The sequence below is a fragment of the Nerophis ophidion genome, linkage group LG03, assembly GCF_033978795.1.
Source record: "Nerophis ophidion isolate RoL-2023_Sa linkage group LG03, RoL_Noph_v1.0, whole genome shotgun sequence".
Taxonomy (NCBI): domain Eukaryota; kingdom Metazoa; phylum Chordata; class Actinopteri; order Syngnathiformes; family Syngnathidae; genus Nerophis; species Nerophis ophidion.
Genome location: NC_084613.1, coordinates 75,052,276 through 75,068,099, shown reverse-complemented (window position 1 = coordinate 75,068,099; position 15,824 = coordinate 75,052,276). Strand labels below are relative to the sequence as shown.

At 39.7% G+C, this 15,824-nt stretch overlaps 1 protein-coding gene across 2 annotated transcripts in view; it reads right to left on the bottom strand.

The window, feature by feature from the left end:
- Positions 1–15,824, bottom strand: part of dph6 (diphthamine biosynthesis 6) — a 200,469-nt gene that overhangs the window by 134,843 nt on the left and 49,802 nt on the right. For both annotated transcript variants that reach the window (XM_061896056.1, XM_061896057.1), the window contains 2 exons: positions 14,150–14,223; positions 13,889–14,007 (listed from right to left, as the gene is read on the bottom strand). In XM_061896056.1, coding sequence (XP_061752040.1) covers positions 13,889–14,007; positions 14,150–14,223 — 193 coding nt within the window. The remainder of the gene's footprint in view (positions 1–13,888; positions 14,008–14,149; positions 14,224–15,824) is intronic.

Sequence of the window (15,824 nt, the reverse complement as noted above, 5' to 3'; positions counted from 1 at the left end):
GCTAGAAAGTCCAACTAGGCTGCTGCCGGGGACAGCAAAATCACACTTTGGATGGGTAAAAAAAGCTTCTGGAAAGATGGCTTTTCCTGTCATAGTTTTCAATAAATTCAGTGGACATTAAAACCAGAGTTTGTTACGACACCAAACAAGCCTTTTCACTAGTTTTATTGAGAAATCATTAGTTGCAACAATGTAGTTTCTTCTGCTGGACTGTGCCTAATTGCCACAATTACGGATAATTATGCTGCCGATTCCAATGTCTATCATCCACTAGTGAGATCGGCTGATACAAATATTGATACAGATCACATGTAAACTTTTTCATTCATTTATGGTGAGTGCTCTTGACAATTAAACAATATCAACACAATACAGTGCATCCGAAAAATAATAATTTTTTCCATGTTTTGTGGTGTTACAGCCTTATTCCAAAAGGGAATGCATTCAATATTGTCCTTGTCATTATACAGATAACACCAAGTAGTGGCAATGTGATTTTTTTTTTTAATTTTTTTACATTTTGGGAATGTATAAATAAAAAAATAAAACGTCATGTTTACATAAGTATTCACAGCCTTTGCTCAATACTTTGTTGATGCACCTGTCGCAGCAATTACAGCCTTAAGTCTTTTTGAATACAATGTAACACGCTTGGTAAACCTCAGATTGGATGAGAAACTTGGGTATTCATCCAGGATGTCTCTGTAAATGGCTTAAAAATACAGTTGTGGTCAAAAGTTTACATACACTTGTAAAGAACATAATGTCACGGCTGTCTTGAGTTTCCAATAATTTCTACAACTCCTATTTTTTGTGATAGAGTGATTGGAGAACATACTTGTTGGTCACAAAAAACATTCATGAAGTTTGGCTCTTTTATTAATTTATTTTGGGTCTACTAAAAATGTGACCAAATCTGCCGGGTCAAAAGTATACATACAGAAATGTTTATATTTGGTTACATGTCCCTTGGCAAGTTTCACTGCAATAAGGCACTTTTGGTAGCCCTCCACAATCTGACATCACATGGACACAGATAAGACATTCTGGATGAAAGTTCTGTGGTCAGATGAAACAAACATTGAGCTGTTTGGCCACAATATGTTTGAAGGAGAAAAGGTGAGGCCTTTAATCCCAGGAACTAGCTTGATTTAGCCATTTTTTTGCCACTATTGACGCGCCTTTGGGGTCATTGTCCTGTTGGAACTCCAAACTGCGCCCCAAGACCCACACTCCGAGCAAATGACTTTAACTTGTCGTGTAAGAATTTGGAGGTAATCCTACTTTTTCATTGTCCAATTAACTCTCTGTAAAGCATCAGTTCCATTGACAGCAAAACAGGCCCAGAGCATAATACTACCACCACCATGCTTGACAGTGGACATGGTGTTCCTGGGATTAAAGGCCTCACCTTTTCTCCTCCAAATATATTGCTGGGTATTGTGGCCAAACAGCTCAATTTTTGTTTCATCTGACCGCAGAACTCTCCTCCAGAAGGTTTTATCTGTGTCCATGTGTTGCCAGAAACTTGCCAAGGGACATGTAACCAAATATCTATCCATCTAAAGTTTGCTGCTGATCACATGGACAAAGATAAGACCTTCTGGAGGAAAGTTCTGTGGTCAGGTGAAACAAACATTGAGCTGTTTGGCCACAATATGTTCGAAGGAGAAACGGTGAGGCCTTTAATCCCAGGAACATCATCCTACCGTCAAGCATGGTGATGGTTGTATTATACTCTGGGCCTATTTTGCTGCCAATGGAACTGGTGCTTTACAGAGAGTAAATGGGACAATGAAAAAGGAGGATGACCTCCAAATTCTTCAGGACAACCTAAAATCATCAGCCCGAATGTTGGGTTTGGGCACAGTTGGGTGTTCCAACAGAATAATGACCCCAAACACAAGTCAAAAATGGTAAAGGGATGGCTAAATCAGTCTAGAATTAAGGTTTTAGAATTGCCTTCCCAAAGTCCTGACTTGAATATGTGGGTAATGCTGAAGAAACAAGTCTATGTCAGAAAACCAACAAATTTAGCTGAACTGCACACATTTTGTCAAGAGGAGTGGTCAAAAGTTCAACCAGAAACTTGCCAGAAGCTTGTGGATGGCTGCCAAAAGCGTCTTATTGCAGTGAAACTTGCCAAGGGACATGTAACCAAATATTAACATTGCTGTATGTATACTTTTGACCCAGCAGATTTGGTCACATTTTCAATAGATCTAAAAGAGATTAATAAAAGAACCAAACTTCATGAATGTTTTTTGAGACCAACAAGTATGTGCTCCAATCACAAAAAAATAAGAGCTGTGGAAATGATTGGAAACTCAAGACAGCCATGACATTATGTTCTTTACAAGAGTATGTAAACGTTTGACTACAACTGTACATGCTTGCAGTACCAAATATGATTAGAACAGTTTTGCATTATGTGTGTTTTCACTTACAGTAAGTGTGTTTATCCTAAACATTCCTGCCACTTCATTTTACACACTTGCATTTTTAGGTCTTTTTTTTTTTTTAACGTTTACCATAATATTGTACCTTGTCCTTAATACCGTGATATTGTACCGTGAGAGTTTGATACAGGGGCAGCACGGTGGAACAGGTGTTAGTGCGTCTGCCTCACAATACAAAGGTCCTGAGTAGTCCTGGGTTCAATCCCGGGCTCGGGATCTTTCTGTGTGGAGTTTGCATGCCCTCCCCGTGACTGCGTGGGTTCCCTCCGAGTACTCCGGCTTCCCCCCATTTCCAAAGACATGCACCTGGGGATAGGTTGATTGGCTACACAAAAAAATTGGCCCTAGTGTGTGAATGTGCGTGTGAATGTTGTCTATCTGTGTTGGCCCTGCCATGAGGTGGCCACTTGTCCAGGGTGTACGCCACCTTCCGCCCGATTGTAGCTGAGATAGGCACCAGCGCCTCCCGCGACCCCAAAGGGAATAAGTGTTAGAAAATGAATGGAGTTTGATACAGTTACATCCCAAAAAATGTATTTATACATTTGTAAATTGTAATTTGGTCAATTTTATTATTCTCATTAGCGGTTGAGAAAAAATTAATTAATTAAAAATAATTAAATCAACCTGCTTCAACCTTAAAGGGTAACTGCATTTTTTTTATTTCGCCTATCATTCACAATCATTATGAAAGACATGACGGATTTATTTTTTAATGCATTCTAACTTCAGAAATAAAAATCCAATTAGTTGGTCCTCTTTTTCGCCCATAAAATCCAATGAATAATCATTCAAAAACTGCCAACAATAATTCATTTATATTTCCTAATTTGTATACAAACCAAGTATTAGTGATATTGTTATTATAAGCGCTAACGCAGACAAACTATTTAGACTCTATTGTAAGCAAACCTTTGATCACATTTATTTAATATTTAAAATAAAAATAAAAATAAAAATAACATCCATCATCATGTCTCTCATGATTGTGAACGATAGGAAAATTCCAAAAAAGGGCAGTTTCCCTTTAAAGTATTTTTTTAATTATTGTTACATTTTTTCCTGTATAGGTTTGATAATGTTTGTTGATTTATTCATTTATTCGCTCATAATCTTTGATTATCTAAAATAAAAATAAAAATAACATCCATCATCATGTCCCTCATAATGATTGTGAACGATAGGAAAATTCCAAAAAAGTGTAGTTTACCTTTAAAGTATTTTTTTAATTATTGTTAAATTTTTTCCTGTATAGGTTTGATAAAGTCGGTTTATCTATTCATTTATTCGCTCATAATCTTTGATTATCTAAAATAAAAATAAAAATAACATCCATCATCATGTCCCTCATAATGATTGTGAACGATAGGAAAATTCCAAAAAAAGACAGTTTCCCTTTAAAGTATTTTTAAAATTATTGTTAAATTTTTTACTGTATAGGTTTGATAAAGTCTGTTTATTTATTCGCTCATAATCTTTGATTATCTGGAAAAATGCTTGATAATGGTGATGGTTCATTATTAATAAAATATTAGACACTTTTTCTTTTCAAATTAGGAAATCGTTCATAATTTTGGCGGCCCTTTTCCCGAACTTGAACAGACATTTATTTGTGTGAAGTAAGTAGCTAGTTGTATGTTTAGCTGCTTTTGAGTATTCTGATATATGTTGGATTAAAAGCCTGGAGATGGTAGATAATGTCTGAGCCGAGCTAAGAGAGCGCTATCACAAACATCCGCGGGGTTTGTCTCGAGATCTGGTGCCGCATGCTGACAGCTCGGCTTTAATCCCCCACCGCCATCGAAGAGCAAATTGGATTTGTGACGTGTAGCGTTTTTTGCCGCCGCTAAATGGAGGGAATAAGCGTCTGCTCTCTTGTAAAGTGAGCAGCTCGGGCTTTTTAAACAACACTCAAAACAATCGCTGCTCACTATCTTCCATCTTCTTAGTGATGGAGAAAAGTATAAACGGACGGGAAGAAAGAGGAGCGGAGACAAATGATGATAAGTCTAAGGTTATATGGAACATTTGTCAAGCTCTTATCTTGAAATCATAGTCTGAAGGAAAAATTTGTGTCGGGATTAATTCAGTATGTTCAAATCATCAAGACGGGAGAAAAGAGTTGGAAAAAAATCTGGCAAATTGCTAGAAAATAACCCACAAAATTTGCCCATCTGAAATATTGTAATCAATTAAGGAGACAAATAGCGTGGTACATCGAGATTAAAGTTTTTGGGGATACAAGAAATGTCTCGATTAATTGTTGTGCTTTAGATTACAAGCAGAAAATTGTGTTATGAGCCTCCCTACCACGAGTTGGCGTAGCGAATTTTCCAATTTCACTAGTTAGTAGAGGTGGGGGAAATAATCGATTCTTTGATGCATTACAATTTGGACATGGACGATTATAAAATTGATTAGTAAACCTCAATAATCCATCATTTTTAGAGATGTCCGGTAATATCGGATTGCCGATATTATCGGCCGATAAATGCTCTAAAATTAATATCGGAAATTATTGGTATCGGTTTCAAAAAGTAAAATGTATGATTTTTTTAAATGCCGCTGTACGGAGTGGTACACGGATGTAGGGAGAAGTACAGAGCGCCAATAAACCTTAAAGGCACTGCTTTTGCGTGCCGGCCCAATCACATAATACCTACGGCTTTTTTCACACACACAAGTGAATGCAATTATACTTGGTCAACAGCCATACAGGTCACACTGAGGGTGGCCATATAAACAACTTTAACACTGTTACAAATATGCGTCACACTGTGAACCCACACCAAACAAGAAAGACAAACACATTTCAGGAGAACATCAGCACCGTAACACAACATAAACACAACAAAATAAATACCCAGAACCCCTTGCAGCACTAACTCTTCCGGGACACTACAATATACACCCCCTGCTATCCCCTCCCACCTCAACCCCGCCCCACCCCAACTCAACCTCCTCATGCTCTCTCAGGGAGAGCCTGTCCCAAATTCAAAGCTGCTGTTTTGACTGTGTGTGTTTGACTGAGACACAGGTCAATTGTGATATGTTGGTCCAAGCGTTGTTGTTTTTGTCATGTATTCAATCAGTTGTTGTACTTGTTAAACAAAGAACTTGACTGATGTACTTCGCCTCCAACCACTTCTTGAAATTCCTTGAACATGAATCACACTTGAAGTGTTCTATTGGACTACGCTGACTAGCTGAAAGGCTACAGTATGATCAACTGAAAAGTAAAAGATGGCAGCCTAATAAAAAAATATATATGGGCTTTGATTTCACACAAGCCAATTATCTCTGGAGCTGAGGACCAATTAACTGAAGGACCTGTGACCTTCCACTCACCTGCGCAACTCAATCAATTAACTAATTACATAAATATTTGATAATGGCTTTCGGAATAGACAATTAGCTCAGTGCTGGGGTGAGAGATACCAAGCATGCATTTTTTACAATATGTATCTTTTATTTATGTCATTAACGCTCACAAATAGCTTTAGAACTTTCTTTTCATTCTTTGCAGGACAATTCTCGAGACCGAGAATCTTTGAGTGTATAAATATGCTAACTACAATCTTTATACATACAAAACAATTTTTCGTAACAAAAGTGGTAATTCACAAAACTCTTCCAAGTTGGTTTTCTTCTGTTTTTTCAAATTGCAAAAATGTTCCAGAAACCCTTTTGTGCTCTCTGAACTGAGCTTTAAAGAGGTATGCTGACGTCTCGTGTGACATCATGCATGAGTTTCATGGCTGATTTATAGCCAGAAATCTTGGTACAATTCCACTTGGACTTCAGAAGTTCCCCTATACCTCCTTTGAGGTCTTGTATAGATCAAAGAGTTTTCTGATTATATTTGTAGTAGGATTCGGTATAAAATTGTTAAAAAATGTCGTGCTGCGTATTGAAATATTATGAAAATAACGATCTATATCGTTTGCTATTATTTTAGTGGTAAAACATCCAATTTCCTGCTGACAGTATGTTTTTGACAACAATAAGATAATTGGCACAGCTTTTGGACAGCTATACTAGTATTCCTTTTACAGTACTAGAACAAAAGCCCATTTTGTCATTTCATGCTGAACTTTTAGTGCAATTTACAACTAAAACCTCAAGGAAATGGTTACTTTGCCAGAAACAACATAGAAAACAGTCTTCGTTTCGTATAATTTGGTTTTCATCAAAAAATGTCGCCAAATGCCATCCCGGTTTTTGTACGGTTTAACAAAAGTAGTTGGTTTGCCCGTGCATCATTCTGCAGAATTTCATTAATGACTATGTCTCTGCACTTTTTTTTTTATTGCGCAAGACTGCAAAATAAGCCACCATAGGACCAGATAAAGTTGTAAGTGCCAGCATTTCCATTAAAAGAAAAACAATATTGAAATGAAGAAGGAAATTGTAATAAAGTACAAAGATGGTGTTATACCTGCACAGTGGCCTTGTGGTTAGTGTCCGCCCTGAGAGCTCATGAGTTCAAACCCCGGCCCAGTCATACCAAAGACTATAGAAATGGGACCCATTACCTCCTTGCTTGGCACTTTGCATCAAGGGTTGGAATTGGGAGATAAATCACCAAAAAGGATTTCCGAGCCCGGCCACCACTTTGTGCTCACTGCTCCCCTGACCTCCCAGAGGGTGAACATCGGGATGGGTCAAATGCAGAAGATACATTTTACCACACCTAGTGTGTGGATGACTATCAGTGGTACTTTAACTTTAATGCAGCTCCCCTTCCTCATCTCCCGCTTCACCATTAGAGTCTTCAATAAAGGTAAAAAAAATTTCAAATGTCCATTCATCATTTACATCTAGTTGGGCAGCCTAGGAGAGACTCTCTCGGCTCTCTTCAGAACTTTAGTAAACTACAACTAAGATGCACGTTACAATCAAACAGCTATTGTGTGTAATAAGTACAATACTTACAGTATAAACCAGGGGTCTCAAACATGCGGCCCGCGAGACGTTAATTAGCGGCCCGCAACTTGATAGGACAATTTAATGATAGTGCGGCCCGATATATTAATATGATCGGCGCTTGACAATTTTCACCGGGAAACCCCAGAAAATCAGGGCACCCATCCTCTAGAATTCCTGTCGATTTTCTCCCTACCAACAATATTCAGGAGGTGCCATGATGACACTGTCTTTAGCGCCACCTACATCCTGCACTAACAGCGTGCAAGCCCAAGTTTATGTCGTACCTCGCTATGTAAGACGCACGTGAGTTATTGCAAGACATATTTGATCAACAGCTACACCGGTCACACAGAGTGGCCGTAAAAAAAACTTTAACACTGTTACAAATATGTGCCACACCGTGACCCACACCATACAAGAATGACAAACACATTTTGGGAGAACATCTGCACCGTAACACAACATAAACACAACAGAACAAATACCCAGAATCCTATGCAGTTCTAACTCTTCCGGGCTACATTATACACCCCCGCGACCCAGCCTCACCCAATTTCTGCATCCAGTGGCTCCCAGGTAAATTGAGTTTGAGACCCCTGGTATAAACACTTTGTATGACTTAACAAAAGACAAGACTGGCACATTCAATTTAAAGGCAAAGAGTATTTCCTCACAAAGGCATCGCATCTTGGACAAGCAGACATTGATGCACATTAGCAAAAGAGTGAAGTGAAGTGAATTATATTTATATAGCGCTTTTCTCTCGTGACTCAAAGCCCATTTTACATAGTGAAACCCAATATCTAAGTTACATTTCAACCATTGTGGGTGGCACTGGGAGAAGGTGCGTAAAATGTCATGCCCAAGTACACAACGGCAGTGACTAGGATGGCAGAAGCGGGGATTGAACCTGGAACCCTCAAATTGCTGGCACCGCCACCCTATCCATCTGAGCTATACCGCCCCTAAGAGAACCAGAAGTGTAGTGAAACAAGATATAACAACTGGAAAGCATTTATTATTATCAGATCAGTGTTTAATGCCATCTATCAATCCATCTTATCCCGCTTATCCAAGGTCAGGTCGCGGGTGCAGCAGCCTAAGCAGGGAAGCCCATACTCCCCTCTCCCCAGCCACTTCGTCCAGCTCCTCCCGGGGGATCCCAAGGCATTCCCAGGCCAAACGGGAGACATAGTCTTCCCAACTTGTCCTGGGTCTTCCCCGTGGCCTCCTACCGGTCAGACGTTCCCTAAACACCTTCCGAGGGAGGCGTTCAGGTGGCATCCTGAACAGATGCCCGAACCACCTCATCTGGCTCCTCTCGATGTGGAGGAGCAGCAGCTTTACTTTGAGTTCCTCTCGGATGACAGAGCTTCTCACCCTATCTCTAAGGGAGAGCCCCGCCACCCGGCGGAGGAAGCTCATTTCGGCCGCTTGTACCCGTGACCTTGTCCTTTCGGTCATAATCCAACGCTCATGACCATAGGTGAGTAAATTGAGAGCTCTGCCTTCCGGCTCTGCTCTTTCTTCACGACAACGGTTCGATACAGCGTCCGCATTACTGAAGACGCCGCACCGATCCGCCTGTCGATCTCACGATCCACTCTTCCCTCTCTCCTAAACAAGACTCCGAGGTACTTGAACTCCTTTACTTGGGGCAAGATCTCCTCCCTAACCTGGAGATGGCACTCCACCCTCTTCCGGGCGAGAACCATGGACTCAGACATGAAGGTGCTGATTCCATCCTAGTCGCTTCACACTCTGCTGCGAACCGATCCAGTGAGAGCTGAAGATCCTGGCCAGATTAAGTCATCACATCATCTGCAAAAAGCAGAAACCTAATCCTGCAGCCACCAAACCAAATAACCTTAACGCCCTGACTGCGCCTAGAAATTCTGTCCATAAAGGTTATGAACAGAATCACTGACAAATCAGTGTTAAATATACACACAAAGATACCGAAAATTGGTACGGTTTAGTACAGGGGTCGGGAACCTTTTTGGCTGAGAGAGCCATGAAAGCCAAATATTTCAAACTGTATTTCCATGAGAGACATATAATATCTTTTAACACTGAATACAACTAAATGCATGCATTTTTTAAGAAAGACCAACATTTTTAGAGTAAAATAAGTCTTTTTTTTTTTATAACATTTTTATTCTGAAGCTAACCAATAATAAATAAAATACTTCTTACTATTGATGCGACTTCTTGAACAGGTGCGGTAGAAAACGGATGGATGGATTAAAATGCATGAGACTGTTTTATATGTTGTACGTTATTTTTAACACTGATTACCAGCTGAATTATTTATTACTAATCGTGTTAGGGAGGCCTGGGCAATTATTTTAACTTGGGGCCAAATTTAGAGAAAAAAAAGTGTCTGGGGGGCCGGTAAATCTGATTTTTAGGAACACTAATACAAAAACTCAAAATAATGTCTGATTGAATGCTAAAAAAGTTATGAGAGACTCTCTTAAAAACAGAATGGAATTTCACATTTTTTTCACTGAACGAGACACTCAGAATGTACATGAAAATAAAGAATGTGGGATTTACAATTTTAACCATGAGCGATAAAACACTGAATATTGACAACACCACCTTTCGATCGACATGTTTTACAATCAAGCAAAACACAACAAAAGTGCAACAAACACAACAAAATATGAAAGTGAGGGGGAAAAAAACCTCACTTACAATCTGATATATCTTTTATATATCACTAAGCTTTAGAACTTTGTTGTAAAAATGTATTTCCGGATCTGTCCCTGACACCCGCATTTCTGGTTGACTGCTCTGGAAACACTCTGTGGAAACGCTCACCACCCACACTGCTTGGGGCCTCGTCAGAGCTGCCGTGACTTAGATTACCATAGTACCAAATTAGATTAGCATAGTAACTAATTATATTACCATAGTAACTAGTATATCATGCAAAAGAGCAGATTTCAACTATTGAATTACTTTGTATAGTTCAAGATTCACGGTCATTAGAAAACATCACTGCACATCATGATGGCAGCTACAATTTCCATCTTGAAGATTTTAAAAAATTATTTGGGAATGTCCGGTGGGCCTGATTAAAAAGCATAACGCATGTGGCCCCCGGGCCTAATTTGCCCAGGTCTGGTGTTAAGCAATGTCAGCTATGATGTATCTGAGAGCCAGATGTAGTCATAAAAAGAGCCACATCTGGCTCTAGAGCCATAGGTTCCCTAACCCTGGTTTAGTATCTGGGAATTGGTGCTGTTTCGGTTCAACATAAAAGGTAAACATCCCTAACAAAGACTTCCCAGGAGGACATACACAGAGCGTGCACAGGCACAGTGGCACTATGGTTAGTTTAGTAGATTTTTGTACATTTTCTTTCAAAAAGCCACAAGAAAACACACACGTTTGCAATGTGGCAAAGACAACATTTTCTTCTGTTACAAGGTATTAAGCTGCCATCAGTGCAGATTTCAAACTTGCAGAGAATTCACTTAGAGGATTATCCCGCATTTGGACAGCTGTCTTTTCACTACGGGGATTTGTCATCAGGCTATATCCTCTCCCTTAAGAAAAAGATACTTTATCCATTTACGTCTAATTTCCACCTATCTTCCTGAGCAGCAAACGAGGGAATATTAATCTTTATTGACTTGCCAGGAAGAGCGAGGGTGACGAGGGCCTATAGGAAGCCATTTCTTTCTGTTATTATGACAGAACGTCATAAGCTGTTTGGCTGTCATTTCATTGGGGGACTTAACCTATGACCTCCACACCTTGTTTTTGTTCCTTCATAAGGTAAATCCCTTCAAGTTTGTGTCTTTTGCTAACACACTCACGCACGCACGCACACACACAAACTAAAAAAGGCCACCAGGTATGCCGTATTGGAGTCATACAATCTCCCCACTGCTCAGACCTGCTCCCGACAAAGATGCAATTATAAGGAGGATGGCCTAAAGAGCCCCTGGGTGCTCGCGGCCCTATTCCATAGTCTCCTTTCTAATTACCAGTGCCGCGGGACAGGTGAGGAGTCAGTGAGGCGGAGGGACGCAGCGATAAGATCTTCTCTTTTTTACCTGTAGCCACAACACACCCACGCACGTACACACATACACACGCAGACACACACAATAGCTTATACTGTGGGAGGCCGAGTTACACGCTGAAAACACACCCGAGGTGATTTTCCTTTTTAATTATAATCTCTTAGAAATGCTGAGAATTTGCTTTTTAGTTGAGTTTGTGGTACAGAAAGCAGGGTTACCAGGTGACTGAATGAGTTACTTCAGCTGTGTTGAACTCTTTTTTTCTTTTTTTAAAGCAAATGCTTACCAAAAATGTAGTAAGTTTGTATGTGTGTGTGTGTGTATATATATATATATATATATATATATATATATATATATATATATATATATATATATATATATATATATATATATATATATATATATATATATATATATATATATGTATATATATATATATATATATATATATATATATATATATACATATGATCTGAGGATCAACAATCGATAAATCAGTCTTTTTTAAAACTGGAGTAAATGTCGCACCGGCCGAAAATGCATAATAAAGAAGGAAAAAAAAACTATATGAGTCGTACTAGAGTATAAGTCGCATTTTGGGGGGAAATTTATTTGATAAAATCAAACACCCAGAATAGACATTTGAAAGGCAATTTAAAATAAATAAAGAATAGTGAACAACAGGCTGAATAAGTGTACGTTATATGACGCATAAATAACCAACTGAGAAGGTGCCTGGTATGGAAATGTAACATATTATGGTAAGAGTCACTCAAATAACTATAACATATAGAACATGCTATACGTTTACCAAACAATCTGTCACTCCTAATCGCTAAATCCCATGAAATCTTATACGTCTAGTCCAGTGGTCGGGAACCTTTTTGGCTGAGAGAGCCATACAAGCCAAATATTTTAAAAAGTATTTCCGTGAGAGCCATATAATAATTTTTTTAAGACTGAATACAACTAAATGCGTGAATTTTTAAGTAAGACCAACATTTTTAGAGTATAACAAGTCCCTTATTCTTTTTAATAACATTGTTATTCTGAAGCTAACCAACGGTAAATAAAATACTTTTTACCATTAACGTGACTTCTTGAACAGGTGCGGTAGAAACCGGAAGGCTGGATTAAAATGCATGAGAATGTTTTGTAATTTGAACGTTATTTTTGACACTGTGATTACCAGCGTAATTATTCATTACTTACCGTGTTAAGCAATGTCAGCTAAGATTTATCTGAGAGCCAGGTGCAGTCATCAAAAGAGCCACATCTGGCTCTAGAGCCATCGGTTCCCTACCCCTGGTCTAGTCTCTTATGTGATTGAGCTAAATAATATTTTTTGATATTTTACGGTAATTTGTTAATAATTTCACACATGAGTCGTTCCTGAATATAAGTCGCACCCCTGGCCAAACTATGAAAAAAAACTGCCACTTATAGTCCGAAAAATAAGGTATTATTATTTTCTATTGATATATTCAAAAACTTGAGTATTTTTTTCACAAAAACGTCCTCCCACTACACATTTATCAAACAAAAAGAAGACAAGTTTTAAAAAGCGAGGAAACTGTCAAATCTTTATCAGCCTCCGCTTGGGATGGTTTCCTGCTGGCTCCGCTGTGAACGGGACTCTCGCTGCTGTGTTGGATCCGCTTTGGACTGGACTCTCGCGACTGTGTTGGATCCATTATGGATTGATCTTTCACAGTATCATGTTCTCATAGTCATCATTGTCACCGACGTCCCACTGGGTCATTATTGTCACCGATGTGACAATAATGCATAGGTTGCATAGGTTTGGTGATAATGTTCCCCTTTAAGTGTAATTATAGTTTCTTGCTGAAAAGTCTTTCTAAAAGCATCGCATTGAACATTTGAACCATTTTGCGCCCAAGAAAAGTTTTTTCCCCTTAACATTCTCCGTCATCTGATCTCCTTGCCCTCAGGCTCCAAAACAGGCAGGTAGGGCGCAGGTTACGCCGCATTAACTTCGGCACGGAAGAACTCGAGCGACGTAAACGAGTGCTCATTTTTAGTGCGAAACATCGCTTTACTGAGACACATCGAGGGACATGCGTCGCTTATTGACAGCTTGAATGTGACGGTGAGGAGCGGGCAATCAACGCTGATTACTTCTCAGCTGCCAAACCAGCCAGCCTCACCTCACGTTGTGCACAATAGCGCCGCGTGCTCTTTACACGCCCCTCCATCCCTCGGCGCGTCTTATCTCCTCACATTGTTCTCTGCTTCAATACCTTTGCCTCTGGCGCACGTCTCAACACTGCCACTAAGCCACAGATTCATGATTAGGGGCATTATTCTTCTTTTTAGCCTGCCTGCTTTTCTATCACTGATCTACATGTCTTTCCATTCCAGTGACAAAAAAGTACTTAAGAACACCTCCTTAAAGGAGAAAGGGGAAATGGCTGACCAGTGCGGAGGCGGACTCACCAAAGGCGGCAACTTTGATCAGGATGGCGTGGAGGTCAGATGATATCATCTCAGCGAGCAGCGACTCCTGGTCTCGGCGCCATAGGTAGGCTAGAGGCTGCAAACCAAGACGCAGACACCTGTGGGAGTGTTGGGGGTCAGGGGAAAGTAAAAAGCCAGAAGGACTTCAGTCATAAGTAAGTCAAAATGCAGGTGTTGAGCTTCAGACCCAGATAAGTTATTATAAAAACAAAAATGCTGTGTGCATCGTATAGGACTTACACATTTTCAACACGGACCCGCTGGTAATCAGAAAGAATAGCTCCTGCAGACACAGCCTCAACACCTTCTTTTTCCTGTGGAGAGGATGAAAGGAATTTTTAAACGCAAAGTTACTTTTTTATACAATGCACAATTATTAAGCGAGTGTACATTTTAACCACATTGTCATTTTTCGGAATACTTTTTAATACTGCAAGATGTACATTAGATCCAATTAGGGGCAGAGAGCTCCATTTTGAATCGGACGTAAGTCAGCAAGCTGGAGGTGGAGTGACTAGTATGGTCTGCTGTTATTAAAGGTGACTTGTAAATTTAAAATTAGGCTTTGAAATGATGTTCACCATCGAACGTGAAGAAAATCCAGCATCACTCTTACTTGCTTGCTGCACTTTCAAGATTAGAGGCACCCACAATGTATTAAACCCAAAACCAGTGAAGTTGGCACACACACACACACACACACACACACACACACACACACACACACACACACACACACACACACACACACACATTATTGTATTTGTTGCCTTCGTCAGACTTCCAAAAAATGCCTACCTCCTTCGGTCCACCCTTTCTAGATACAAAAAGATTTGTATTTACAACGTTAATAATATATACAAACTATGCAAATGTAAAAAACCTAAACTTTTAGTTATTTTCTTTTTTTTTGTAATTGTTTTTAATCTTCATACTTTACTTAAAGTTATTACAATATGCCTCTAAATACCTATTTATTAGTTGTTTTTTTTCAATAAATTTTGAGGCAAAGGGAGCGGATTTCAATTTCTTACACACACTTGTTATTTCATATGTTGACCAGAGGGGGAGCACATTTAAAACCGACAAACAGTCAATTGGAAAAATCCCTCCTTTTTGGGACCACCCTACTTTTGACAGATTTCACCACCAGGGGTGCAAATGAGACATTCTCTATTAGATGCAATTAGATGATTTATGTCCTAACTTGTTCACCGGTCCTCATATGGAAGGTATTGTTGATGTCTCAAGAAGGGTAGAAATACAAGAACACACACACACACACACACGCTGTGCCTCCACCGACACACACCTGCAAATTCATTAGAACATTACACGGGTTGTAATTAGAATGCCAGGCCGGGGCGAGCAGGGATGGAGCGGTCTCCAGTAAATTACCTTGTAGACATTATCAATTTCCCTGGCTACTGGTCCTTAAGATAACCCTCCCAGCCCTCCTCCTCCCTCTTCCACCCGGCGCTCGCTTCCTGCAATTTTTCTCTGCCTGATAAACATGCTGATTAAAGCGAGCAGCGTGTAAACCTTTGATACTTTCCTAAATGAAATCCATGCCCTGCCTGAGGCCTGATGCAAGGCTGCACACTAACACACACGCACGCACACACACACGCACACACACACACACACGCACACACACACACGCACGCACGCACACGCACGCACGCACACAAACTCTAAGTAGGCATGCCTGTTAATCAGATAAAATATGTAGTATGTGTTTTTATCCTGGTTTGGGTGCAAATACATTGTGTTCTGGTTAAAAAGAAGGAGTGGAACGCACACTGATAATTAAAGGTCTAAAAAAACTAAACATTTTAAGGCACCTGGTTTCGGTGTGTTTCATTATGTAAGCAAGAATGGATTAAACATTACAGTCAATTTTACTGGCCGGTGA